This window comes from Vulpes vulpes, chromosome 5, assembly GCF_048418805.1.
Source record: "Vulpes vulpes isolate BD-2025 chromosome 5, VulVul3, whole genome shotgun sequence".
Lineage (NCBI taxonomy): Eukaryota > Metazoa > Chordata > Mammalia > Carnivora > Canidae > Vulpes > Vulpes vulpes.
The window spans coordinates 64601158-64626179 of NC_132784.1; the positions used below are offsets into that span (position 1 = coordinate 64601158).

Sequence of the window (25022 nt, forward strand, 5' to 3'; positions counted from 1 at the left end):
TCTCTTTCCCTCCTTTCTTTTCTTTTCTTGCTTTATTTTTCTCTGGAACTTAGTACCATGAAACATGTTATATATTTGCTATTTTGTTTAACCTGCCACTCTGTGGGAAAGAAAGCTCCCTAAGGGCAGGTGTTGCTCTACTAGCTGCTCTTTTCCCAGAGCCTGGCACTTTAATCATTGCAGGACAGACCTTCTGAATAAGACTGGTTGCTTTTTCCCTAACCAGTGTCAACCAGAATCACAGAACCTAGTGGGACTGCCACATGTAGATCTGATTGACAACCTCCCAGCTCCAGAATTTGTGATTTGTCTGTATATCCAGTGTCGATCATGTTCCTGGGGACAGACTCATGGTAATCTAACTCTGAGTAGAATGACACATAGGTCAGGTATAAATTGACTTCATTTACTGTGGAAGTATATGCCCTTCCGATGATGGAAATACCACCCTGAGGGCGCCCATTCCTGCCACAGAGGAGTTTAGGAGGCTCAGTTGTGGATCACATTTGGTGACCAGGCAATCAGTTAAGTGAGTCGGTTTAAAAGGAGCAAACAATATGAAATACGTGTCTGAAGCTCAGAGGAGACCATGTGAGTCTGACCTAGAGAAACATAAAATACTTAGAACAGTATCTATCACATGGAAACTGCTCAGTCATCATTAGGCCACACATCAGTGGCCTCTGACAAAGTAGTCATATTGCCAAATATTGGCCTTTGACACACAAACAGTGCTGCACAAGGCTGCCAGACCCTCGTCAGGTTTTCAGGACAGGTCACTGAGCCAGTGGCATAGAGGCGAATGTTCCGGTGGCCTTACCTTATCATCATTAAATATTTGACTTGTGCAGTCGACAGCTATTCTTTTGCTTCCATGCTCACCATAAATCCCCTGGTGATAATTTGGCTTTCCACATGTCCTGCCTGACATGGAGGGAATGTGCTAGCCTGCGGATTTGAGGTTCCTGTGCCACCAGCATTATATTTCTAGTAAATTAATAAACTGGCAACCTGGGCTTTAATTTGGGTTTTTGTGTGGCATGAGAATGTGCTTACCCTGGGATATGAGACTAGCGACCCTCGGTCGCTGTACTTCTCACTACAAGGGAGTAGGCTGGCATGTAGTGCTAATAGCAAGTCTCATGAGATTGGTTAGAATGAGTGCATCCCTGAGAAGCATAACTGGAGTTGGTCTGTTGACACTATCAGGTTTCACTGCGAGGGCTGCAGTCAAGGGCAATGAAATGGCACCATCTCCCAGAGTGCCATCCTCTTGCCATGTCCTGGGAGACAGACTTTCTTTCTCTTGGAATGCTCCCACACAACCTTGGCCCTAGCATTTGACAGCCCCTGTGTATTACAAGAATCATTTACAAAAATAGTTTGAGAAACTATGTCAAAACCATAAAATCTTAACCATCTGTTGGCCTAGTAATTGTCTCTAGTCAGAATGTCTCCTAAAGAAATAGTCCAGGGGATCCCCGGGTGGCTCAGCGATTTAGCACCTGCCTTCGGCCTAGGGCGTGATCCTGGAGTCCCGGGATCAAGTCCCACATCCGGTTCCCAGTATGGAGCCTGCTTCTCCTTCTGCCTGTGTCTCTGCCTCTCTCTCTCTCTCTCTCTCTCTCTCTCTCTGCATCTCTCATGAATAAATAAAATCTAAAAAGAAAAAAAGGAAGAAAAAGAAAGAATGAATGAATCCAAATTATGTGAGGGGCTATCCACATGAAGATGGGCATCTTCACTCATCTTTTTTTTTTTTTTAAGATTTTATTTATTTATTCATGAGAATACACAGAGGGAGAGAGAGAGAGAGAGAGAGTCAGAGACACAGGCAGAGGGAGAAGCAGGCTCCATGCAGGGAGCCCGACGTGGGACTCAATCCCGGGTCTCCAAGATCACGCCCCGGGCTGAAGGCGGCGCTACACCGCTGAGCCACTTGGGCTGCCCTTCTTCACTCATCTTTACCTCGTGAAGATTGGGCATCTATAATCACCCAAAATTACAAGCATTCCATACATCCAGGGGGTAGAGAAGTAGTTATGTAAGCTACTATATGTATTAATTTAATTACAGCCACTACAAAGGACAAAGGTTGGGATCCCTGGGTAGCGCAGCAGTTTGGCGCCTGCCTTTGGCCCAGGGCGCGATCCGGGAGACCCTGGATTGAATCCCACGTCGGGCTCCCAGTGCGTGGAGTCTGCTTCTCCCTCTGCCTGTGTCTCTGCCCCTCTCTCTCTCTCTGTGACTATCATAAATAAATAAAAATTTAAAAAAAAAGAACAAAGGACAAAGGTTGTGACAATGTGGGAAAGTGTTCATGGTTAATACAGCATGAAAAAAACAGTATATGTAATATTCAAATAAAGGGTTATACTTAAACTAAGATTGTAAGTATTAGAAATTATATTTTTTTAATTGGAAAACTATAAAAACACTAGAAAAGAGTATTTAAAAATAGTTATGAGAGTGATAGCATAAGGGTCTTTGTAAGACCTAATACCCATCCTGGCTACTTGATGGTGGTCTGGAGCACGTTCTCTTGTCTTCTGTTCCCAGTTACCACCAGCAGGCAGCTGTGGTGGCAGAACTTACGTTTGCAGCCAGGGGGAGCCCAAGGGCAGGGAATCCTCTGCACACCAGCTGGCCTCCTGGTTGTGGTCCCAGCAAAGATTTTATCTTGGCTCTTCCACAGCCAGCTATCCTAGACTATGGGAAGCACTAGACCTCTGAGCTGTGGGCTTCATCCTCCATCCCGGGCACACCTTTGGATTCTTGTTAATGAGCAAAAGCCAGAAAACAGAAGTGACTATCAATGAGGTGTTTGCTAAATAGTCAAACCAAGAGCTCAGCTGTGCCATCTGCCTGGAGTCGTTCCCTTCTCTAATTTTGAAAACGTGCAGTGGACTTTGCCAAAATGAGTAGTAACGTGATCCCATCCCTCCTCAGGAAAATATGTCTGCCCAGGTCAAAACTCACAGCTGTTCAAAAGCAAAAGGAGAAAGACAGAAAGTGACCATGTGAACAATTTGACAGCACGGATTGCCTTCTGGGAAATGTTGATACTTTTTCATAATTGCCCTCAAAATGAGGACAGGACTCCAATGGATTTGGTGATAGCCACTAAAGATTTCTGAAGGGATTATGTTTAGAGATGGGGCCTTAAGAAGAGAACCAGCTGGGACGCCTGGGTGGCTCAGTGGTTGAGCATCTGCCTTTGGCTCAGGGTGTGATCCCGGGATTCCAGGATCAAGTCCCACATCAGGCTCCCTGCATGGAGCCTGCTTCTCTCTCGCCTATGTCTTTGCCTCTCTTTCTGTGTCTCATGAATAAATAAATAAAATCTTTGAGGGGGGAAAAAAAGAAGAAAACCAGCCCAGTCTTTCCTTGGGCCCCATGCTTTTCTTCCTCAGGGACTGTACACTCAGGTAGTAACCCAGGTCTGCAGTGACTGGGCTCTTATTTTCTGTTTTGTTCCTAGGGTTCTCAGAAGCGAGCTATCACCACCCCAGAAACACCCCTAACAAAAAGGACCATGTCTACCCGGAGCCCTCATCAACTCCTCTCGCCTTCAAGTTTCTCTCCAAGGTATGGATCGGCATGAATCCAGCTGCCAGACGGCAGGCCTGCCCTCCCCTTTCTGTGGTGGTCAGGTGGCTGACCCTGCAGTGTGACAGTCTCCATGCAGGTGCCTCTGCGGTGCCTGCCTCCAGAGCCTCTTGCTCTCTGCCCTCCCTCCCTACCTTCTCCTGTGTGGAAAATCCCCATTTCTTGCAGCAGTTAAGGAAACTCATTTTCCACCCAGTTTTCTGGGGTTCATTTCCTAGATCAGGAACTGATATCTTCTCTAGAAAACAACCTGTCTATTCACAAGTCTGGGAGTCTCAGGAGTCTTGCCAGTAGAGACAAATAGGTTTCTGCCTGCCTCTGGTAGTTTGGTGTTGTTGGGTTTCTTCCCTTCTTCCTCCCCCTCTTCACCAACGGTATCTATTTTTCAGAAAGTAAAGCACGTACCTGTGTTCATCATGTCATGTAACCTGTTTATTGTCCCTCTCTCAGGTTACAACTAGTTTCTGAGAGTTGGCAAGTCACTGTGAATCTACAAAGACTTAATTGGCATTTTTCCCCTGCTGCCACTTCTGCCCATAAATCCACAAAGATCACGGGTGATGTTTTTTTGAAATCCATAAATGACATGTCTTCTGTTAGAGAATTCCATGGGTGAGGGCCCTGCCGAGTAGAAGAAAGGTTTGGTGCTGCCACACCAGGATGAGGCTAAGGAACTGTCAGCGTTAACCATTTAGGGATATGCTACCAGGAGTCACTGCCTATATTGTGGGCCACTTCTAGACGAAGCAGAGCTTTAGATTTCCCAGCTTTGTCACTGTAGAAAGGAGGGGATAGCAGTCATACCATACAAGTGGTCGTGGGATTCAGAAGGACGGGTTTCTCTAGCTTGGTCCACGCTACTTTGGGGAGCTTTCAGACTGGTTTTGGAAGCGAGCTTTCCAGACATAGGAGGGCGTCTTTGAAACTGGATAGGTAGAGGATGGTTCTCATCACCTGAACCAGTGCCATTCCAGAAACTTCATTTCACTAAAGGGCCGGCTGTCTTAGCTGTCCCATGGAGCTGCTTTGGGAGGAGCTCAGAGAAGTCGGCAGTATGCTGACTAGGCACTTTTTAATGCACGCTAATAAAGCTGACATCAGAAACTGGTTTTGTAATTTATGAAAGTAACTTCTAAATTATTCAGGTAGAGGCAGCGCTGGAGATGGAGATCATTAGTGGAGCTCATTTTCCGCAGCCTCTGTGGACAGGAGAGGTGATGGCACCAGTGGCAGTACTGCCCACATAAAACTCGTTCCTGCAGACTCCCAGTGCACAAAGTGCAGACTGTTTGGAGGAGACCTCTCTATAAGCGACATCCACAGCCAGAGAATTAGGTGCCCTCACTGCCAGTGGGGTCCCTATTGACCAGTCAGTGCAAGGAAATACAAGAACTTGTCAGTTGAGCCTTAGAGAATGGGAATGTTTGTTCACCAGCCAACTGAATTCATTCCATCTCCACCTCCACAGACACTGGGGAAAGTTGATTAATTGTTCTTAACTTCATTTTATTGTGTCTACCTTGAACTATATTGTTAGGTATTATAGATCCACAGCAGCTTTGGGCTTATCCACAGCCAGGCTCTCATGTTATTCTAATAAATGGTTAAAAAAAAAAAAAAATCATCAGAGAGGCGCCTGGGTGGCTGAGTCAGTTAAGCATCTGCCTTAAACTCAGGTCATGATCCCGAGATCCTGGGATCGAGCCCCTCTCCCCGCATCAGGCTCCCTACTTGGTGGGGAGCCTGCTCCTCCCTCTCCCTCTGCCCTTCCCCCTCTCGCGTTTTCTCTTTCTCTCTCTCTCAAATAAATAATCTTTAAAAAATGTATAAGAAAGAAAAGAAAGTAGAACTTGAAACTTTTTAATCCATTCAGTTTGGTTTGGTTTTGCTTTGTTTAGTTGTAAGCCAGGAGAAAGCCGTTTAAAATATGTCTCTGTCTCTAAACTTAAACTCATTCCTGAAATTCCTTAAAGGTCGGTATGTCCAGCCCCATTAAGTTGATTAGATTTATAAAATGTGAGGCCAGCTTGACGTTCCTCCAATCCCCATTTCCAAAAGGTAACCTTATTTTATTCCCCTCTCTCATTAGATAGGAATACAGTAATGCGGGATCCCTGGGTGGCTCAGCGGGTTAGAGCCTACCTTTGGCCCAGGGCGTGATCCTGGAGTCCCGGGATCGAGTCCCACATCGGGCTCCCTGCATGGAGCTTGCTTCTGCCTCTCTCTCTCTCTCTCTCTCTCTCTCTCTCTCTGTGAATAAATAAATAAAGTCTTAAAAAAAAAAAAAAAAAGAACTGAGTAAAAAAAAAAAAAAAAAGGAATACAGTAATGCTTATCTGTTTTGCTTCCAATCAGTGCTACTCCCTCTCAGAAATACAGCTCAAGAAATAACCGAGGAGAAGTGGTTATCTCCTTTGGCTCAGCACAGGGAGTGTCTTGGTCTGGAAGAGGAAGGGCCAGCAACATCAGCCTGAAGGTCCTAGGGTGTCCAGAATCACTAACTGGGAGCTACAAATCAATGTTTCAAAAACTTCCAGATATCCGAGATGGTAATTGTTTTTCTTTTTGCAACTCTGGAGAATATAAAACTACCTAGAAAGGTCTAGAGTGAGTAACAAAGCTTCAGCTAGGCTGGTAGAACAAGTTCCAAGGTTGCCTTTGAATACAGAAGTTGGTAGATGTCCTCCAGATGCCCCTAGAAGTGGAAGGACATGAGGTGACCCTCTCAGTAATTCTACCAAGTCGCTTTGCTTCCCTAAAGAAAAAGCGCATAACTTTTTCCAGTGACAACCATTTGAACTGTGTAAAAGAAGCCAAATAAAGTCAAAGACATTTTTTGTTTCTTCCTTGTAAAGAATGGAAGATTCTCTAGATTGGACTTGACTCCCCCTAAACCTCACTGATGACCAGAGTAAAGGGAAGGCTGGGCTGTGGGCATCCGTGCTGACTCTAGGAGATTGTGCCCCATGATCCATGGCCAAATGGAAAGCCAGCTCCCACAACCAAATATTGGGAGATTGGCTAGGGCTTTAGAAAGTGGTCCTGGGCACCCTCCTGCTTCTGTAAAATGACTGACTGCAGTATTTTACAATGCACTGTATCTTCTCCTCTTGGCAAGTGAAATGTTCTAAACATAGTACTTTTTCCCCTCTGGGCTTTCAGTTCTGACCTGTAAGATAGAGGAGCTTGGCAGCGAACTCAAGGAACATTACAAGATTGAGGCTTTTACTCCTGTTCTGGTCCCAGCTCAGGTAAGAATTGTTCTCATAGTCCTTCCTAATTAATTTTGTATTTTTAAAGTGATGGTAAAAAAAAAGGTATCCTTGCTTCGTTTTTCATTTCTTGTCTGCATTCTAGTTAGAATATCTATCTTGGTCAAATTTTGTAAAATGGATCCTTCTGAAGAAAGACTTAGAAGTGCTCTCTGGTTTTGTGATCAGAGATGACCATTTTCTTTGCATATTTTTTTTAAGATTCTATTTATTCATGAGAGAGAGAGAGGCAGAGACCTAGGCAGAGGGAGAAGCAGGCTCCATGCAGGGAGCCCAACGTGGGACTCGATCCCGGGACTCCAAGATCATGCCCTGAGCCAAAGGCAGACGCTTTACCACTGAGCCACCCAGGCGTCCCTTCTTGGCATTTGGATTAGGGTCTTGCACATAGTAGAGACTGAGGTGAGACAGGTAACTCCCTAGAGATGCCCTATAAATAGAAGCGTTTGGTTACCAGGATATGAGGACAACAGCAAGCGTAGGGTTTCCAAAAACAGTGACTCATAGTCTCTCCCCCAGTTTGGTTTCTGTCCTTTATAGATCAACTGTTGCCAGTAGTATCTTTAATTGTAGTTTAATCTGGCATATGTTCCAGTGCTTTCTCCCTGAAACATTTTTCTAATCCAAAGGGAAATGTGTTCTAGAAGACTAGAAGATTCCTTAAGTTACCTCTGTCATTGTTTACATTCAGAGAAGATTCACCATAGGCAAAACCATGTCACGTAAGGAAGTTTATGAGGAATTGGGAAGAAATGGTGGAGGGGAGGCAGGGATGTTCAGTCTTGTGGGAAAAGATTAGACTTCCTCAGTCTGCCCCCAGGACTGGGAACAGGATATAGGAAGCCACAGGGAAAGAACTTTCAGCTCAATTTAAAAAACTTCCTGTTAAGAGACAATATGACGTATAGTTAAGAATATGGCTCTGGAACCAAACTTTAAACCCAGACTTCACCCAGTCTCTGACCTTAAGTAAATTATGTAACCTGTTGCTGATTTTTCTTTCATAAAATGGGTACAATAGTAGTATCCAACTCACTGTTGTTATGAAGATTAGACAAGTTAACACACATAAGTCTTTAGAACAGTGCTTGGTACTCAGCTCAATAGACGTGAGCTATTGATGGTTAAAACTATCCAGAGATGCAGTGGGCTGCCTTGGGTTACAAGGACCAAGTTTCCCTTCACTAGAGATGCCCAAGTTTAGATGACCACTTAGAAAGGCTCAAGCACCTGGTGGGCAGGCAGACCAGATGCCCTGAGAGTCCCTGATGGTACTTGTCAATATGTCATTACGATGCCCCACCAAAAAAACCTTTCCTGCTTGGGGTTTGCTATGCTGTTCGTTCTGTCGACTCCAGATTTTGAGCTTCTATCCCAAAGACGGTCATTCTCATGTCACACCTTCGGCAGGAGCCTGTCATTCTGCTGGGCCAGATTGGCTGTGATACCAATGGGAAGCTGAATAGCAAGTCAGTGATTCTTGAGGGAGACCGGGAACATTCCTCAGGGGCCCAGATTCCAGTGGATTTATCTGAGCTCAAAGAATATTCTCTATTTCCCGGACAGGTGAGATGAGGTGTGCTGTTTACTCTATACTGTGTGTGGTGGGCGGGGGTAGGATGAGCCATTTCATCACTGGCTGCCTCTTACTTTCATCCTGTGGTACCATGAGGTGTGACCGGAGCCCAGGCTCAAGGGCAGACAGCCAAGTAGGAATTCCAGCTTGCCTGGAGTGCTCTGACCTCAGCTCCGGGATCTGCTGCCCAGTTCAGACTTTAACTCCACCCCCACGGAGTGTATCATTCTGGCCACATTGCTTATCCTCTCTTAAGTCAGAGTGTCTTCATCTCTAAAATGGGAATAATAATTCTTACCTCATAGGATTGTTACAAAAAATTAGATCATCCATATAGCACATAATTGTTCTTACTAATACATCCCTCCCTTAATTTGTTTTCTAGGAAAATACCCCCAAGTCTATAATTATAAAATGACATAGATGGACTTAGTACTTAATATACTTTTTTTTAAGATTTAATTTATTTCTTTGAGAGAGTGCTCGCACAAGCTGAGGGAGGGGCAGAGGGAGAGGGAGAAGCAGGCTCCCTGCTGAGCATAGAGCCTAATGATATGACTTGATCCCAGGACCCTGAGATCATGACCTGAACCAAAGGCAGACTCTTAACCAACAGAGCCACCCAGGTGCCCCTTAATAAAGTAAAGTAGCCCACACGTGGGGCTCAACCTCATGACCCCAGGATCAAGAGTCCCATGTTCTACCCACTGAGCCAGCCAGGCACCCCAGTACTTAATACTTTTTAACTACATCAAAATAGTTCATTGCCTACTTTTTATCTTCCTTGTTCTGCTTGCTTCTTGTCCTTCAGGTTGTAATTATGGAAGGCATCAACACGACAGGTAGAAAACTTGTTGCCACCAGACTCTACGAGGTACCACAGTGGTTGCCCCACCTCCCTCCTGCTTTGCTGCAGGCACAGTGTGTACAGTTCTGTCTGTCCTGGAAACTCAGAAGAGCCTATTTATTTGCTTCTCAATTCTCTGTAGAATGGGAAGCTACCTCTAGGCCCCCTTGCAAACCATTTCTGTAAAGGGCCCTACAGTAAAAACTTCAGGCTTTACAAGACATATGGTCTCTGTCACAATGACCCAGCTCTCCCATTGTAGCACAGAAGAGCCATAAGCAGCCTGTAAACCAATGAGTGTGGCTGTGTGCCAGTAAAACTTGATTTATGAAAACAGGCAGTAGCCAGATAGGGCCCAGGTTTACCCAGGCAATAGTTTTCCACAGATTTTCAAATAACATGAGCAAAAGTAGCAGATTCCCTGCTTTCTGGTCCTTGCCTAGTGATACTGATACTTCGGGTACCTGTGTCCTCCCACCTTTTGCTGGGTGTCATGAGTTTAGCCATGACCTCCCATCACTTGGGTTTCTTTGCTACTCTGAACCACATAGAAAAATGGCAGGCACCATGGGTTCTGTGAGGTTTTAGTTCCAGGGAGAAAGGCTGAGACTTCCTTCCGTATCTCAGCCCTTCCCCACCATCCTCCCCACCTGCAGATGCTATCTCCCCCCACCTCCAGTTCAGGCACCTCCCTTTTTTTTAACTGAAGGCTGTGCCTGGAGTTAAAACTCAGTGTAACTTTTCTCCTGTTTTCAAGGGCTTGCCGCTTCCATTTTATCAGCCCACTGAGGAGGATGGAGGTAAGTTTGGGTTTAAACATTGTTTTGCTATCAGTAAGTGTGTTAGATAAGGGTCCAGGCTCCTTGGGCCCTGAGAAAGCTGCAAGAGCTGCCTGGGAGCACCTCAGTGGAGCCGGGGGAGGGGGTGGGAGTGGACATCAAATGGGTGGCTTCACAGGCCCTTCATGGAAGGCCAGGGTCCAAGCCTGGTGAGTGTTGCCACCCGAGTTCTGGCTACACAAGGCATGCCATCTGTGTCTAGAAGTTTTTCCTTTATAAAAGGAAAAATATGAATAATTTTTATTTTTTTTTTATTTTATTTTTTTAAGTTCTATTTATTCATGAGAGACACAGAAAGAGAGGTAGAAACATAGGCAGAGGTAGAAGCAGGCTCCCTGTGGGGAGCCCAATGTGGGACTTGATCCCAGGACCCAGGGAGAAGGCAGATGCTCAACCACTGAGCCGCAGGCATCCCAGGAACAGTTTTAAAAAGTGTCTTTCAATGCACTGTGGTATCCTGGACAGGATCCTAGAAAAGGGACATTAGTGGAAAAGCTAGTGACCTCCAAATAGTCAAGAGTTAAGAGTAATGAGCCAGCATTAATTTCTTCATTTTGTTTTGTTTTTTAAAGATTTATTTATATTAGGGGGGGCACATGCTCACATGGAGGGGAGGGGACACCTGACATAGGGCTTGATCTCATCACCCTGAGATCATGACCTGAATTGAAATCAAGAGTCAGACACTTAACCAATGGAGCCACCCAGGTACCCCTGGATTCATTTTGACAAATGCATCCTAGTCAAGCAGGATACTGGCATAACTTGGTATTATCTTTGCAACTTTCCTACATTTCTAAAGTTATTCCAAAATAAAAAGTTTATTAAAAAATCAGACAAATTGCTGGGGCACCTGGGTGACCCAGTTGCTTAAGCATCTGACTTCAGCTTGGGTCATGATCTTGGGGGGGAGCGGTCACTGCTCAGTGAGGAGTCTGTTTCTCCCTCTCCCTCTGGCACTGCCACTTCCCCTGCCCCCGCGCTCACATGCTACTCTCTCAAATGAATAAAATCTTAATTTTAAAAAGTTAAGTTTCCAAGGAAGCTTAGAGTTATTTGGTTACTAATGTAGATGGGAAAGGACAAAAAAAATTTTTTAACAGACTGCTTCAAAATAATACAAAGTGTTTTTGAAAGCAAAGCAGAAGATTGTTGAGGACTCACGATGAGATGGCCGACACTAGGGTATGTCAACACTTCTTGCACAGTAACTGTGTGAGGTCATTCTTGGAGGTGACCTAGAATTGGGAATGAAATTTAGGTTTATGACATTGCACATTGCATCAGAAGATCTGTGTTTCTGGCAAAGAGAGGAGTGTGATGGCATTCAGTCCACTTCAGGTGATAGAACAAAATTGATGTGGCTGAGATGCCCAGAGCCGCAGTTGTGTGCCAGGGGAAGCAGTTGAGTAAGTTATTAGCAAACGTTTTTGACCGAGGTACTGAGCTAGGCATTCATGGAGACACAGAATAAGATGTGGACCCTCTTCTGCTGGCACTTGCTTTACTCCAGGGTTTACATCTCCTCTGGGCTTCTCAGAACCAAATTGAACTTTGTCCCCTGCCCCAGCAGTGCATGAAATGGACTCTTGATTTCACTTCCTGGTATTCCTGCTCTGGTAGACAAGTAATAGCCTATTCCTGGGAGCGTGTGACTCTGTTGCTTTATATAGCAAAATGGGCTTCGCAGGTATGCTTCAGTTAAGAACCTTGAGATGGGGATCATCCTAGATTGTCCACGTGGGCTCGTAATCACAAGGGTCTTTATAAGGGGGAGGGCAGAATGATCCACGTCAAAGATAGAAATAGTAGGCTGCTGGCTGTGGAGATGGTGGGGAGGGGTCATGAGTTGAGAAATGCAGGTGGCTTCTAGATGCTGGGAAAGGCAAGGAAACAGATTCTTAACTGGAGCCTCTAGAAGGAATGCAGCCTTGCCAAAACCTTGATTTTAGGACTTCTGACCTCCAGAACATCATAAATATGTGTTGTTTTAAGCCACTAAGGTTGTGATGATTTGTCACAGCAGTCCTAGGAAACTAATACAACTACATGTTAAGAAGTCAGAGTTTGGTTTTTGTTAGCATAAGTTACAGAAACTGGTTCAGGGATCCCTGGGTGGTGCAGCGGTTTGGCGCCTGCCTTTGGCCCAGGGCACGATCCTGGAGACCCGGGATCGAATCCCACATCGGGCTCCCGGTGCATGGAGCCTGCTTCTCCCTCTGCCTGTGTCTCTGCCTCTCTCTCTCTCTCTCTCTCTCTCTCTCTCTCTCATAAATAAATTTTTTAAAAAATTTAAAAAAAAACTTTAAAAAAAAATAAAGAAACTGGTTCAGACTGACTTAAGAAAGAGAATCTGTTAGGGGAAATCCAGCTAGCTCACAGCTAGGACAGACAGGGAGCTAGAAATGCAGACTTAGAAGCAGATAATGACCTCACAACTCTAGTGTCCAGCTAGCAAGAATTCCCCAACTATCTCATCCGGTTACCTCCGGCTTGAATAGGTCAGCTCCACCCTTTTTTCTGTTCTTGAATAGTTCACTTTGAGATTCCAGAACCAGGGAGGAGAGTGGATAACTAAATTGTTTACACGCCTGCCTCTTGGCTAGGGGACAACAGTATAGCACACACACCCCTGCCCCGGACTGCCTTATGGAGGAAAGGGCTGGCTCTCCCAAAGGAAAGCCAATGTCAGGAAAAGGGCAGTGCAAGCCAGGTGGCCACACATCACATCTCTGTGCCCCTCACGCAGGAATCCCATGCCATGCCTCACACTCTGCCCGTCTTTCTGGAGTCCTCATGGGACCACATTCTCCAGCCACAGTGGACCACCCGATGTCTCCTCCTGCCAAGCACACTCAAACCACACACTCACCAGGACCCTGCCCTGCCCTTGCTTCTGGAAGATTCTACTCACAAGCATAAGCAAAGTGAAGTAAACCAGTCACAAAAAAGATAGTGTATAGTTCCACTTACATGAGATAGAGGAGCCAAAATCCTAGAGACAGAATAGAATGGTGGCAGCAAGGGGCTGGACGAGGGGATGGGAAGTTTGTGTTTAATGGGACAAGAGTTTGTTTGACAAGAGTTCTCTGAATGGATGACAGTGACAGTTGGACAGCATTCTGGATTTAATGCCACTGAAATGTACACTTAAAAATGATTACAATGATGAATTTTATGTTATTTGTATTTTACCACAATAAAAAAAATAAAATAATAAAGGGAGTGCATAAGCAAATCTCACCCTGATCAGGTCTCTCCTGATTGCTGCTGCTTCCCATCACTCACGTGCACTGCTAGCAAACTGCCTGTCCTGCTCTAGTTATTTGCATACTTCCTATTCTTTGAGGATAGGGATGAAGTCGTGGATTCCCAGAGTTGTACACATAAGGAGCCTCTCAACTAACTGGATCCTGGAGTATTTTTCCCTAATTGTCCTTTCTCCCACCATCCGATTGTCTTCTAATCAATACTTTATATCCCTTCTGTCTTAGATTTTGAGCAAAACGTGGTCCTGGTGGCCTGTGGGCCATATACCACATCTGACAGCATCACGTACGACCCTCTGCTCGATCTGATCGCCATTATCAACCGCGATCAGCCGGATGTCTGTATCCTGGTAGGAAGCCCTCCGGGGACAGCTTCACTGGGAATAGCCACCAGCAGGAAAATTGGAAAGGAGACCTTAGAAAAAGGCCAGGGGTGCCTGGGTGGCTCAGTCGGTTAAGCATCCGACTCTTGGTTTCAGCTCAGGTCATGATCTCAGGGTCGTGGGATCAAGTCCCAAGTCGGGCTGTGTACTGAGTGAGGAGGCTGCTTTAGATTCTCTCTTCCCTCCACTCTGTTCCTCCCCTCCTCGTATGTGCTCTGTCTCAAATAAAAAGGTATTTTAAAAAAAGGAAAGAAAGGCCCAGTGTTGCAGGAGGCAGTATAACTGGTTATGGGGCCCTGGCAGCCTCCCTCCACCCAGGGTCACAGCCTTTGCCTATGATATTGGCCGGGCAGCCCCACCCCATCTGTTCCCTGTCCCAAGCTCTACAGATAGACCCTAGGCAGAGAACCACAGGGAGAGGGTGTATGAAGGCACTCATGGACATGTGTGGTTCTGATACCTTTGTTTCTCCCTCGGGCTTATTTGCAGTTTGGACCTTTCCTGGATGCCAAGCATGAACAGGTTGAGGTGAGTGATGGGGACTGGGAAGGGGAAGTGCCGGATACTTGTATCCAGTTGAGCCCTCACTATTTCCATATTTGGAGGTTTGTGTTGCATTTGTAACAGACCTAAATTAATCCCTGTGGCTAATCAGAAAAACATTGTAGCAGGGTGTTTTTATAAAGATACTGAATTTGAAGGCTTCATGTCACCAGGATACAAGGCCGTTTGGAAGCTGGGGGAAAGAAGTAGTCTGTAAGTCTGGTGTACCCCTGTGACACTTAGTGCTAAGGCCCAAGCATGCTCACACAGATGCAGGTGGCTGTGGCTCACTGAGCTGCTACCCTTGGCTCCATGACCCATGTCTTGCTGTCCTTTGGTGGAGAAAATAAAAAAGGTCCTTCCCGGGACATCTCCCTGTCCAAAAGCTGGCACCTCCTATCCTCTGTCTCAGGATATTGTAACCTTCCATAGAAAGGATTTCCGAACACTCTTCCTTATAGTCTTTCTCTCAACTTACATTCTAGAAGATGAATCACTCCCCCCATCCCCTTTCCTGCCCCCAAAGAGACTGCTCCTTGAGGACAGAGACCATGGGTCTTTCATCTTCATGTGTTCTCCAGCTCCTCGCTCAACAGCTGGCCACTGGGGTCACTCAGCACAGTGGCAAGTGAATAAAGCCTGTCTGGCCTCTGAATTGGTCTCCTTCCTTCTCTTGCAGAACTGCCTGCTCACAAGTCCATTTGAAGATATTTTCAAGCAGTGTCTACGGACAATTATTGAAGGGACGCGAAGGTCAGAATTCAGAATGTTGGACAGAATCTTAGGCTGCCCAGTTTCTCCAGGGCTTCCCAGTGAGAAGCTAAACTGTCGGAAACTAACAGTAGCTTCTGTCCCTTCATCCTTTTGAACCACAGGGATCAGATCCACCTCTTGACTCCCAAGTGTGTTGACGCCGGGTTAAGAGGCATCTTTGTAAAACACAAAGATAAACACACTTGACAGGAAAAGGCTGCTTGGACTTTCGCTCTTCCCTGGCTTGCTCTTTACTTCCTTCCTTTTCTTACTCTCTTTTGTAGAAATTCCTATTCCCTGGGAATCTTCCCAGCTGATTCTGAGAAGTGTTTGATGAGTTACCCAACGAAATCCCTAGGGGCCCCAAACATCTTGCTGCATGAGTGATTGTTTTGGGGTGTAGCCCAAGTTCCCCGGAGTCAGAGCTGCCCCACGTTTCATGGGGCACTGCCGGGGCCAGAGCAGGCCATGGTAGAGCCTGGGGGGTGGGCAATGGGGAGGACCTTGAATCTTCACCATAGACCGACAAGCAGGAACTGCCAAGAGAGATTTCCAATTCTAATTTGAGAGAAAAGGCTCTATTCCAGGAAGGGTCTAGAACTACAAGTAGGAAGTTCTTCAGGAAGCTAACCTCCTCACTTCCTGTCTCTCTTCCTCCAGGGCCAGGGTTTGAAAGGAATTGGTAGAGGTTATAGATCTCCTCCTCCAGGGACTTGCCTGCCAGTAGCTGAGCTCACAGAAGATAAACATTCCGAGGCTAAGCTTTTAAGAACAAATCTGTCACAAAGGTGGTTTTTAAAACAAGATGTATAATCTTCCACCCATTGGCCGTGAGAACTGATCCCAGAACCGATTAGGTTAGTCGTAATACTACCTTCTTGTATGGGCAGCAGGGCCAGTCTGGCAGGCCTGGGGGACTGGGGAGCAATACCCCCTAACTTGCTGGAAGCCAGGGGACTTGAGTCTGTTGTGTCTGGGTCTGTCCCTTCCCCACTCCCTCCCTCAAATGAAGGTAGTACAGATGCTCCCCTTTTGCTCCCCACATTTGTTGTGACACTGCTGAGTTCATCAGACCTGGAGAGCACATAGTGCTCCTCAGAGATCCACCCACCCCACCAACTGCCAGGAGCAGGGCTGTGTCCCTGTTCTGCTGGGTCCCCTGGGGATGGGCAGGGACTGCATAGCAGAGCCCCAGCAGGCCCCCAGCGAGCCGGGTGTTCTCAGTGCGACATTGGGTTCTGTTTTTGATTCCTCGCTCCGTGTGGTGGTGACAGCAGTGGGACAAACAAACAACAAACCAGGGATTGTTACTGTGGGGTGAGTGCCCAGCGCTGCCAGGCACTTTCATCTATAGTCAGTCTGTCCCTCTGGGCAGGGGGAGCTGCCCCACCCTGCCCAAAACAGTATATAAGTATCCGTGCTGGGGAAACTTATTTTTTATTCCCAAGAGACCAGAAATGCAGAGCACAAAATTGATTTATCAGCCAAAGCCAGAACTGTAGAGGAAGCACCCCCTCCACAGAGAGCCAAGCTGCAGAGTCCAGAGGGAGCGGCTGTGGCTGCAAGGACCCTCCCACTGGGAGGCACGAGCTTGTGCAATGCTCAGCATAGTTAAAATTTTCTTTCAGATCCCTCCCCCTGCAGCCACTTCATAACCATGAGCAGGAGGGCTGTTTCCTCCTTAACCATTGCTCTTCTGGCACCTTCGCTGAAACAGCAGCTCCCCCGCCAACAGAGGCTGACTGAACCTCTGGCTTTTGTGTCCATCACAGACTGAGCCTGCGGGGTCTGGAGTGCAGCTAGTCCCATGCAGCTCAGCCCCAGCTTTGTTTGGGTAATAAGTGTACTTTTCCGTGTCAAAGGGACTGCAACTAATGTGCAAAGTACCCATGGTCTCAAGACCTTGGTTTCCTGTTGCAAAAGTCTCAGTTCCCACGCTGAGCAGATATCACAGACAAGTGACCAATGTGATCAAATCACCAGTACATTTATCCTGTAGGAAAGGCAGCTGTGGAGCTGTACTTGGGTCTGGGAAGGCCATACATTTTAAGCAAGACAGGGAGCTGGCAGTGATCGTTGTTGGTGGGTTTTAAACACGCCCTCAAAGTGATACTTTGCACTTGTTTATAATAAGCCCCTCTGCCAAGCACAGCTGAGGGAATCAAGGAAATGGGATCTTTCTTCCTTTCCTCTTTGGTGTGGCTGAGGAGGACAAACAGGTCCCAGAGTTACGGGTTTTTCTTCACTAATATGTTGTACCCCAGAGATTCTCCTGCCTCCATCAAAGGAAATCTATACTTTTACTGTTGCTGTTAAATACTCCTGTTGCTTTTGCAAGATAGCCTGCCGAAAAAAACAGGGGCCATTGTCTCCCTGTGCGAGAGGTAAGGGGCTCGGAGAGACCCCAGTTGCTCTCTTCCCCCATCCTCTAAAGGGGCCTCTGTCCGTTGTTGTAATTGGGACCCGGTATTCTGGTAGGAAGGTGCAGTGTGATCCCTAAGCATGAAGGCAGTGTGTGGGTCAGGTCAGCCTGCCTGGTGTCTTCCTGGGAAAGAGCCCCCATCAGGGAGACTAATTAATGCTAAGCCACGTCTGCATGCATAGCGTGTAGAATCAGAACATAGGTTTCAGTTCTGGCTGCAGGGTTCTTGATTCTTTAGGCAAAACCTCATCTTTCTAGATTTCCTATATCCCAATTTCTTCTCCCCCTTTCCTACCAAATGGCCCCATCCTCTCCCCAGTGGAACCCCACCCAGAGCCAGGAGAAGGCATGTCCTGGGTGACCTGAGCCCTGTTGAGGTAGGTGTGTGGAAACCAAGACAAATTGTCTTTTGCTCACAGCATCCCATGGGAACAGTACATCTCCTCCTAGAATTGAGTTCAGAAACTCTTCCCTGGATGGAGGCTCTTGTCTCGAGCTCTGACATTTCCAGTCTGTTGTCCAGCTGTTCTAACTCAGCTGCTTTCATTTTCTCCCTCTTCTGATGGTTTCTCAACAAAGCAGCTCTGGCTCCCATCTCGTCTTTGTCCCATCCGTGAGGGATGTGCACTGTGAGCCCGTGTATCCACAGCCACCTTTCAGCTACTCCGACCTGGCTCGAGAAGACAGAAAGGTACCAGCATCCCCTCCCTGACCAGCATGCAGCCAGAATCAATGACCCCCTCTGGCCCCTCAGTGGAGGGCAGAGATGCCTTTTTGGGGCAGGGCCTGAATCCTCAGCTTCTTTTCTTCCTTTTTTAATTTTTATTTTTTCTAAAGATTTTATTTATTTATTTATGACAGAGAGAGAGAGGCAGAGACATAGGCAGAGGGAGAAGCAGGCTCCATGCAGGGGGCCCAGTGTGGGACTCAGTATCAGAACTCTGGGATCACACCCTGAGCTTCAACAGACACTCAACTGCTGAGCCACCCAGGCATCCCTCAACTTCTTTTTTTTAACAGACAGATGTATCTGTGATGTACTGTGCATCAGTTTGGCCCCCATTTCAATGCTCTCCCCACCCCCAGGAGACATATACCCTCCCCCGAGGAAGAAGTTTCTAGCTTTTGTGCACAAATATTTGTCTCAGGATGCCTGGGTGGCTCAGTGATTGAGCATCTGTCTTTGGCTCAGGTTGTGATCCCGGGGTCCTGGGATCGAGTCCTGCATCGGGCTCTCCACAGGAAGCCTACTTCTCTCTCTGCCTGTGTCTCTGCCCCCCTCTGTGTGTCTTTCATGAATAAATAAGTAAAATCTCTAAAAAAAAAAGAAAGAAAAGAACATTTGTCTCATTCCCTCTCATTTTAGCGAGTGCACTTCGTGTCTGAGCCCTGCAACCTCTCCATAAACGGAGTGATCTTTGGCCTGACATCCACAGATCTGCTGTTCCACATGGGAGCCGAAGAGATTAGTAGGTGGGACACGGTTCCAGTCTAGCAGGCGGGACGCTGGCTCTCAGGACCCTGGGCCTTTCTTCAACCAAGAGACTCAAGGGGCTGCTTGGCAGTCTGTACTAGGGAAATCCTTAGAGCAGCCCTTTGTGGCAGACCCTGTGGCTATTCAAGTTTCTCTGTTCCTGGAGGGGGCAAGTGGATGCTTTTGTTGCTGCTAGCACTTGCCTGTTGATTGTTGGACCCCAGAGAACCATGGCCATCCAGCTTTGTGCTTCATTTATAATCACAAAAGTTCATCTCCTTTTCCTTACCTCCCACATTCAGGGCCTAAACAGTAGTGAGTGTCCCTGCTCATGGAGGATGAACTGCAGAGCTACTCAGGGGATGTGGGTCTGCAGAGAATCAGACCGAGCCTTGCCTACTGATGTAGGTTTAGCAGTTCCTCCATCGTGTGAAGCATTGTGTGTGTTAGGCGAGATGGGTGTGTGCTTGTTGGCTGAGGTTTGAGGTGCAAGGGTCACCCTGACTATATACGCTCACTGCACGTTGGTGCACTCCATACACATTCTTGCACAATACAGCTTTGGCCAAAAGCCTGAGGGATCATGAGGGATGCCCGCTCTTTCCCCTCGCAGCCTGAGAGCCTGCTCCCCTTCTCAGGTGGGAATAGACTGAGCACTTGTGGATGGGTCTTTAAATTTCCCCAGAGGTACCCTCCATCCCTGTGTGCTGGCCACATAGTATCTCCCTGTTTTATTAAGTCCTCCCCAAAGAGAAATAGGAGTTGAGGAACAAGGCTCTGCATTCCATTTCTTGCTTCTCTTCCTGCCCCAGTGCTTCTGGAACTTCAGACAGACTCAGCCGAATCCTTAAGCACATCCTGACCCAGAGGAGGTAAGTTCACTCATGGGAATAACTAGCCAGGACAAGTGTGCTGTAGGGTCTGGTGCTCTGATAGATTTGATTAGAAGTACCTTCCTTGGGCCACTACCAGGGAACCCCATCCTCATGATGATAAGCCTGCCTTGTCTTCCCTAAATACAGGGAGGAACAGGAGAGATGGTCTGTGAAAGCTCGGGAACCAGTGACCTAGAGGGAAGCCATGTGGGAATAGAGGGCCCCAGATCAGCCACTGCTGACTATTTTTCTCCCATCTCTAGCTACTACCCACTCTACCCTCCTCAGGAAGACATGGCCATTGACTATGAGAATTTCTACATCTATGCACAGTTGCCCATCACCCCAGACATCCTCATTATTCCATCAGAGCTGAAATACTTCGTGAAGGTAGGTTTGAAGTCTGCTTTTTCCCAGAAACACCAGGACCAAGTCTGACTTTCCCTTCTAGACCATTGGTCCCCACTCTTCATGCTAGGGACAGTGCCCTCTCTCTGGGAGAGGTGGAAAAGGACTCGAAAACTAATCTGTTAGGGATGTCTGGGTGGCTCAGCAGTTGCGCGTTTGCCTTTGGCCCAGGGCGTGATCCTGGAGTCCCGGGATTAAATCCCACATCAGGCTCCCTGCATGGAGCCTGCTTCTCCCTCTGCCTATGTCTCTGCCTCTCTCTCTCTCTCTCTCTCTCTCTCTCTCTCTCTCTCCCCCTTGTCTGTCATGAATAAATAAAAAAGAGAGAGAGAGAGAGAACTAATCTGTTAATAACACATTTAAGTTAAAGCCACCCCCTGTTCCCTTGTACCCACCCTGGTGCTCAGTCAGCTAACCTGGGAGTCCCATGGGTGGGTAGGAAGCCCCTCAAATGGTGGTTGTCACGTGGGGCTGTGTCAGGGTGACCTGGGAACATTACACACATGCACTTGCCTGCCTCCGCTGCCCCTTGCCTGAATTTGGGTGTGATCTCCAGGGGAGGCTCAGCCATGAGAACTTTTTTTTTTAAGATTTTTAGTTACTGGGGGATACCTGGGTGGCTCAACAGTTTAGAGCCTGCCTTCGGCGTGATCTCCAGGGCGTGATCCTGGAGTTAGTTCCAGGATCGAGTCCCACATCGGGCTCCCTGCATGGAGCTTGCTTCTCCCTCTGTCCCTCTCTCTTTCTCACTCTCTCTGTGTCCTTGTGAATAAATAAAACCTTAAAAAAAAAAAAAAAAGATTTTTAGTTAGTTATTCATGAAAGAGAGAGAGGTGGAGACATAGAGGGAGAAGCAGCCTCCCTGTGGAGAGCCTGATATGGGACATGATCCCAGGACCCCAGGATCATGACCTGAGCCAAAGGCAAATGCTCAACCACTGAGCCACCCAGGCGTCCCTCAGCCATCAGAACTTTGAAGAAGCTCTTGGGTCATTCCTATCTTTGCCACCCAAGTTGGATCCCTCATAATAGATCCACTCAACCAGTAGCCCTCTTGCCAAACCAGAGACAGTTCAACCTCAAGGGGTAAAAATTTGTTCCCATGTTGGAACACAGTAACCAGATCAGGTTTGTCTTCAAGTCTGGAAGCTGGTTGTTACCCCTCTGTATTCTGCTTCAGGGGCTCAGAAGGAATTCAGCATTTTCCAATAGTAAATTCACCTTGTAGGCTCGAGATGTGTTTAGTTGCCTTCCTTTACACTTTCTAAACCTCTCTCTGGGATCTGATGGTTAGATGAGTCCTGCTCTCTCACATCAGCCCCTTTGCTTTCCCCAGGACGTCCTTGGCTGTGTCTGTGTGAATCCCGGGCGCCTCACCAAAGGGCAGGTTGGGGGCACCTTCGGTCGGCTCTTCCTCAGGAGGCAGCAGGCCGTGGGCGGGGAAAGGAGGCAGAGTCCGTGCACTGCTGCCCAGGTGGTCAGGATCTGATGCCCGTGCTCACAGACATCTGGGATCCCAGCCATCGAGAGGTAGAGGAGAGAGGACAGCCAGCTGGAGAGGAGAAGCTGTGGGGCGTGGACCCAGCGGGCAAGGCCTCGTGCAGCTGGGCCTTGACTCTTAGTCAAGCTGCTCTGGCAGAAAGCTGTTGTTTCTTCCTGGACCCACAGTCCAGAGTGAACTGGCTGTGGATGCAGCCTGCTCAGAAAAGACAAGACGACTTTGTGATTTTCTACATGAATCAGACACAGAAATGACTTTTGGAGAAATAAAAGTCAATTCTGAGGGTGACTTCGGAGTTTCATTCTTCGGCTCTTGCTCTTTCCTGGCAGTAAACAAAGAACAGTGCCTCCTTGACCTGTGCCCAGAGAAGGCAGAGCATCTGTCACCCTGGGTTTCTGTCCGGTCACCACCCTGACCCTCCCAAGGCCCCTGTGGCCTCTGCCGAGGAGATGGTGCTGGGCCAGGCCACGGAGCCAGGTTGCAGAGTGAGCAGCTGGCTGCACGCCTCACCCTTCCCGGCGCAGCCCTTGCATGCGTGTTGTGGTCTCAGCCTGACCTCTGCATCTGGAGGGGGCGGCCTCATGGAGCCCTGCCAAAGCAGGATTCCTGGGTACCTACCCTGCCAAGCTGCTCAGCACACAGTGCTCGCCCACGGCCCAGAGCCCTTGGCCAGGCGGGGCCCTTTAAGGTCCCTGGACATCTCCTGTGTGCTGGCATTTGAGGAGAGCCTGTCACTGGCTAAACATGGCCCGGGTTTCTGCCCAAAGCTGGCGGCTCTCCTGCCTCTCGTGCTGAAGCCAAGCCCGAAGAGCTGGACTCCTGAACTGAGAGAAGTGTGCAAGGGGATGGCAGATATGATGCCCACATCCTGAGTCAGAGATAAATAGATGACTGAACAGTGTTCAACCTTTGCCTCCCACCTCAGACAGTGAGGTGGAATCCACAGCAGATCCAACCGGGTTTGGGTGAAACTGGTCTCCCTTTGAAAACAAGGCAGCTGCGGTTTTGTCTCATTCATTTTATAGGCGCCTCCTCTGAACACAAGGACCAGAGACAAGCCCCAGCTTGGGGAGCTGACTTTCCCTCCTCAAGATCCCCTGCATGGGAAGCACCCAGCCACGGGGCCAAGGGCTACATGGGTCTCTGTAGCATTTTGGGAAGCTGGGCCCCTCTTCCACAACTTCCAACAGTTGTCCCCCAGTTCAAGAATAGCATTTACGGGGACGCCTGGGTGGCTCAGTGGTTTGGTGCCTGCCTACAGCCCAGGGCATGGTCCTGGAGACCTGGGATCGAGTCCTACGTCGGGCTCCCTGCATGGAGCCCTCTGCCTGTGTCTCTGCCTCTCTCTCCTTGTCTCTCTCTCCTTGTCTCTCATGAATAAATAAATAAAATCTTAATTAATCTTAATTAATTAATTAATAAAATCTTAAAAAAAATATCATTTACGTTTCCACCAACCTCGGTGTTGGCAAAACCCTGCCCTCCTTCCCCCCACCTTGGAAAACCCTTGCTTGGGAAGATGAGCCAACAGGCCCTTGGCCACGATAAGCCAGGCTCTGAGCCCTTATCACATGAGCCCATGCGTGGCTCTTAGGGACCCATGGCTCTTGCCAATTACGTTCATGATGCTGCTGAGGAGGCTTTGTGGAGACTCATCACACCTTGGTCCCCACTGGGTAAGATACAAAGCCCCCTGTCCCCCTTATTACAGACAGCAAGATCCAGAGGCCCCGTGGGGTGGGGCAGCTGGCAGAGGGTGAGGAAAGTCCTGCATGGGGTGGGGAGGCATTTGTGGGGCAGAGGGAGGTGGGGTGCAGCCTCCAGCCTCTGGGGGAGAAAGCTGGAGCTCAGCATGAATGGAAGCGCATGCCCGTTGCCTGGATACAAGTTGTGTGACCGTTGGAATGGTCCTGGAGGGCCAGAGCAGGCATTTAAAACTCAAAACAGAAAGCAGGATGCAAACCCCAGATTGCAGACAGCTCTGGTTGGGGAGTGCCTCTCCACCACCAAACTGTCTCTTTCCCTCTTGTCTGGAAGTCAGTACCCAGGACTGCCAAACTGGCTGCCCCTAGGTCCCTTTCTAGCTGGGTCACTAATTTCCTGAATCATTGTCCCTCTTGCTCAAGTAGGGCTCTTGCCCCTGCCTGTGCCAGGCACACGACCTCTGGTGTCAGGCTCTGGGAGGGGTGTCGGTGGGAAGGGGGCAGAAAGCCTAGGAGCTGGGGCTGGGCCAGGGCTCCTGGGACCCTCCTACCTTGGAACCCCCTTCTGTTTGGTGGCATGTCACCTGGTCCTGGCTGTGCCTGTCCCCTTGAGACACAAGCCTAAGAGTGGAGCAGATGGTGAGCAAAATCCCTGTGCTCTCACCAAGTTTCCTGGCTCCATGTCCCAGACCTCGTGCCCGAGGAGGGCCACTGCCTCTTCCTCACTCACAGGTGCTGGTAGCCTGAGGCTGCCCTCCCTTTACTCTTGCATGGCCATCCTGTAGGATTCAGGCTCTGTCTCCAGGAAGGTCAGGGGAGAGCTGCCAAGGGGGACCCCAGTGGGATCTAAGAAGGAAGCTGGGGGATTGGAGGGGCAGAGGCACCCAGAGGAGGGCTGGGGCAGGGCCATGACTCTGCTCCTTGGAGCCTCCATCCTGCTCTGCCTCTGCAATGACTTTGGGCTTGGCGTTTCCTTTCCCTTGACCTGGGGTCACCCAGCCTGGCTCAGCCCGTCTTGCAGCTTCCCCTGTTGCTGGGAGTAGCCTTCTGGGCTGATTTTTCATTTCTGTTTGGTACATATTTCCTTTCCCCTGGCTGAGCCCCCCGAGAGCCAGTCCTGGTTGGCCACACAGGGCGTCTTCCTCCACACTTGAGCCTTCTAACTAATGAGATGTGAAGGGCCTTGACTGGCTGGGAGGAGGGGGGAGGGTTTTTTTAAAAAACATTTTAAAAATTAGTGAGATATGTGACCAGCATCAACTTTACCATCTTACCATGTACCATTCAGTGGGTTTTAGCACATTCACAAGGTCATATAAACATCATTACTATTGAATTCCAGAGGCTTTCCATCACCTCTGAAAAGCCATACTCCCATTAGCAGGCACTCTGCACCCCTGGTCACCCCCATCCTCTGGAAAAGAGACCTACTTTCCACCTCCACAGACTTGTCTGTTCTGGGCACATCACACAAGTGGAATCACAATTCATAATGCTCGCGTCTGGCTTCTCTGAGCATCATGTTTTCAAGGGTCATCCACGTTGTCA

At 48.2% G+C, this 25022-nt stretch overlaps 1 protein-coding gene across 1 annotated transcript in view; it reads left to right on the forward strand.

Annotated features, from left to right (window-relative positions):
- Positions 1-23168, forward strand: part of POLA2 (DNA polymerase alpha 2, accessory subunit) — a 30665-nt gene extending 7497 nt beyond the window's left edge. Inside the window, exons 5-18 of the mRNA XM_026004454.2 lie at positions 3482-3588; positions 5965-6158; positions 6772-6860; positions 8292-8447; positions 9269-9331; positions 10062-10104; positions 13638-13762; positions 14285-14323; positions 15018-15091; positions 18096-18204; positions 18880-18986; positions 19800-19859; positions 20126-20252; positions 21607-23168. Coding sequence (XP_025860239.1) covers positions 3482-3588; positions 5965-6158; positions 6772-6860; positions 8292-8447; positions 9269-9331; positions 10062-10104; positions 13638-13762; positions 14285-14323; positions 15018-15091; positions 18096-18204; positions 18880-18986; positions 19800-19859; positions 20126-20252; positions 21607-21759 — 1446 coding nt within the window. The 3' untranslated portion in view covers positions 21760-23168. The remainder of the gene's footprint in view (positions 1-3481; positions 3589-5964; positions 6159-6771; positions 6861-8291; positions 8448-9268; positions 9332-10061; positions 10105-13637; positions 13763-14284; positions 14324-15017; positions 15092-18095; positions 18205-18879; positions 18987-19799; positions 19860-20125; positions 20253-21606) is intronic.
- The last annotated feature ends 1854 nt before the right edge of the window (positions 23169-25022 follow it).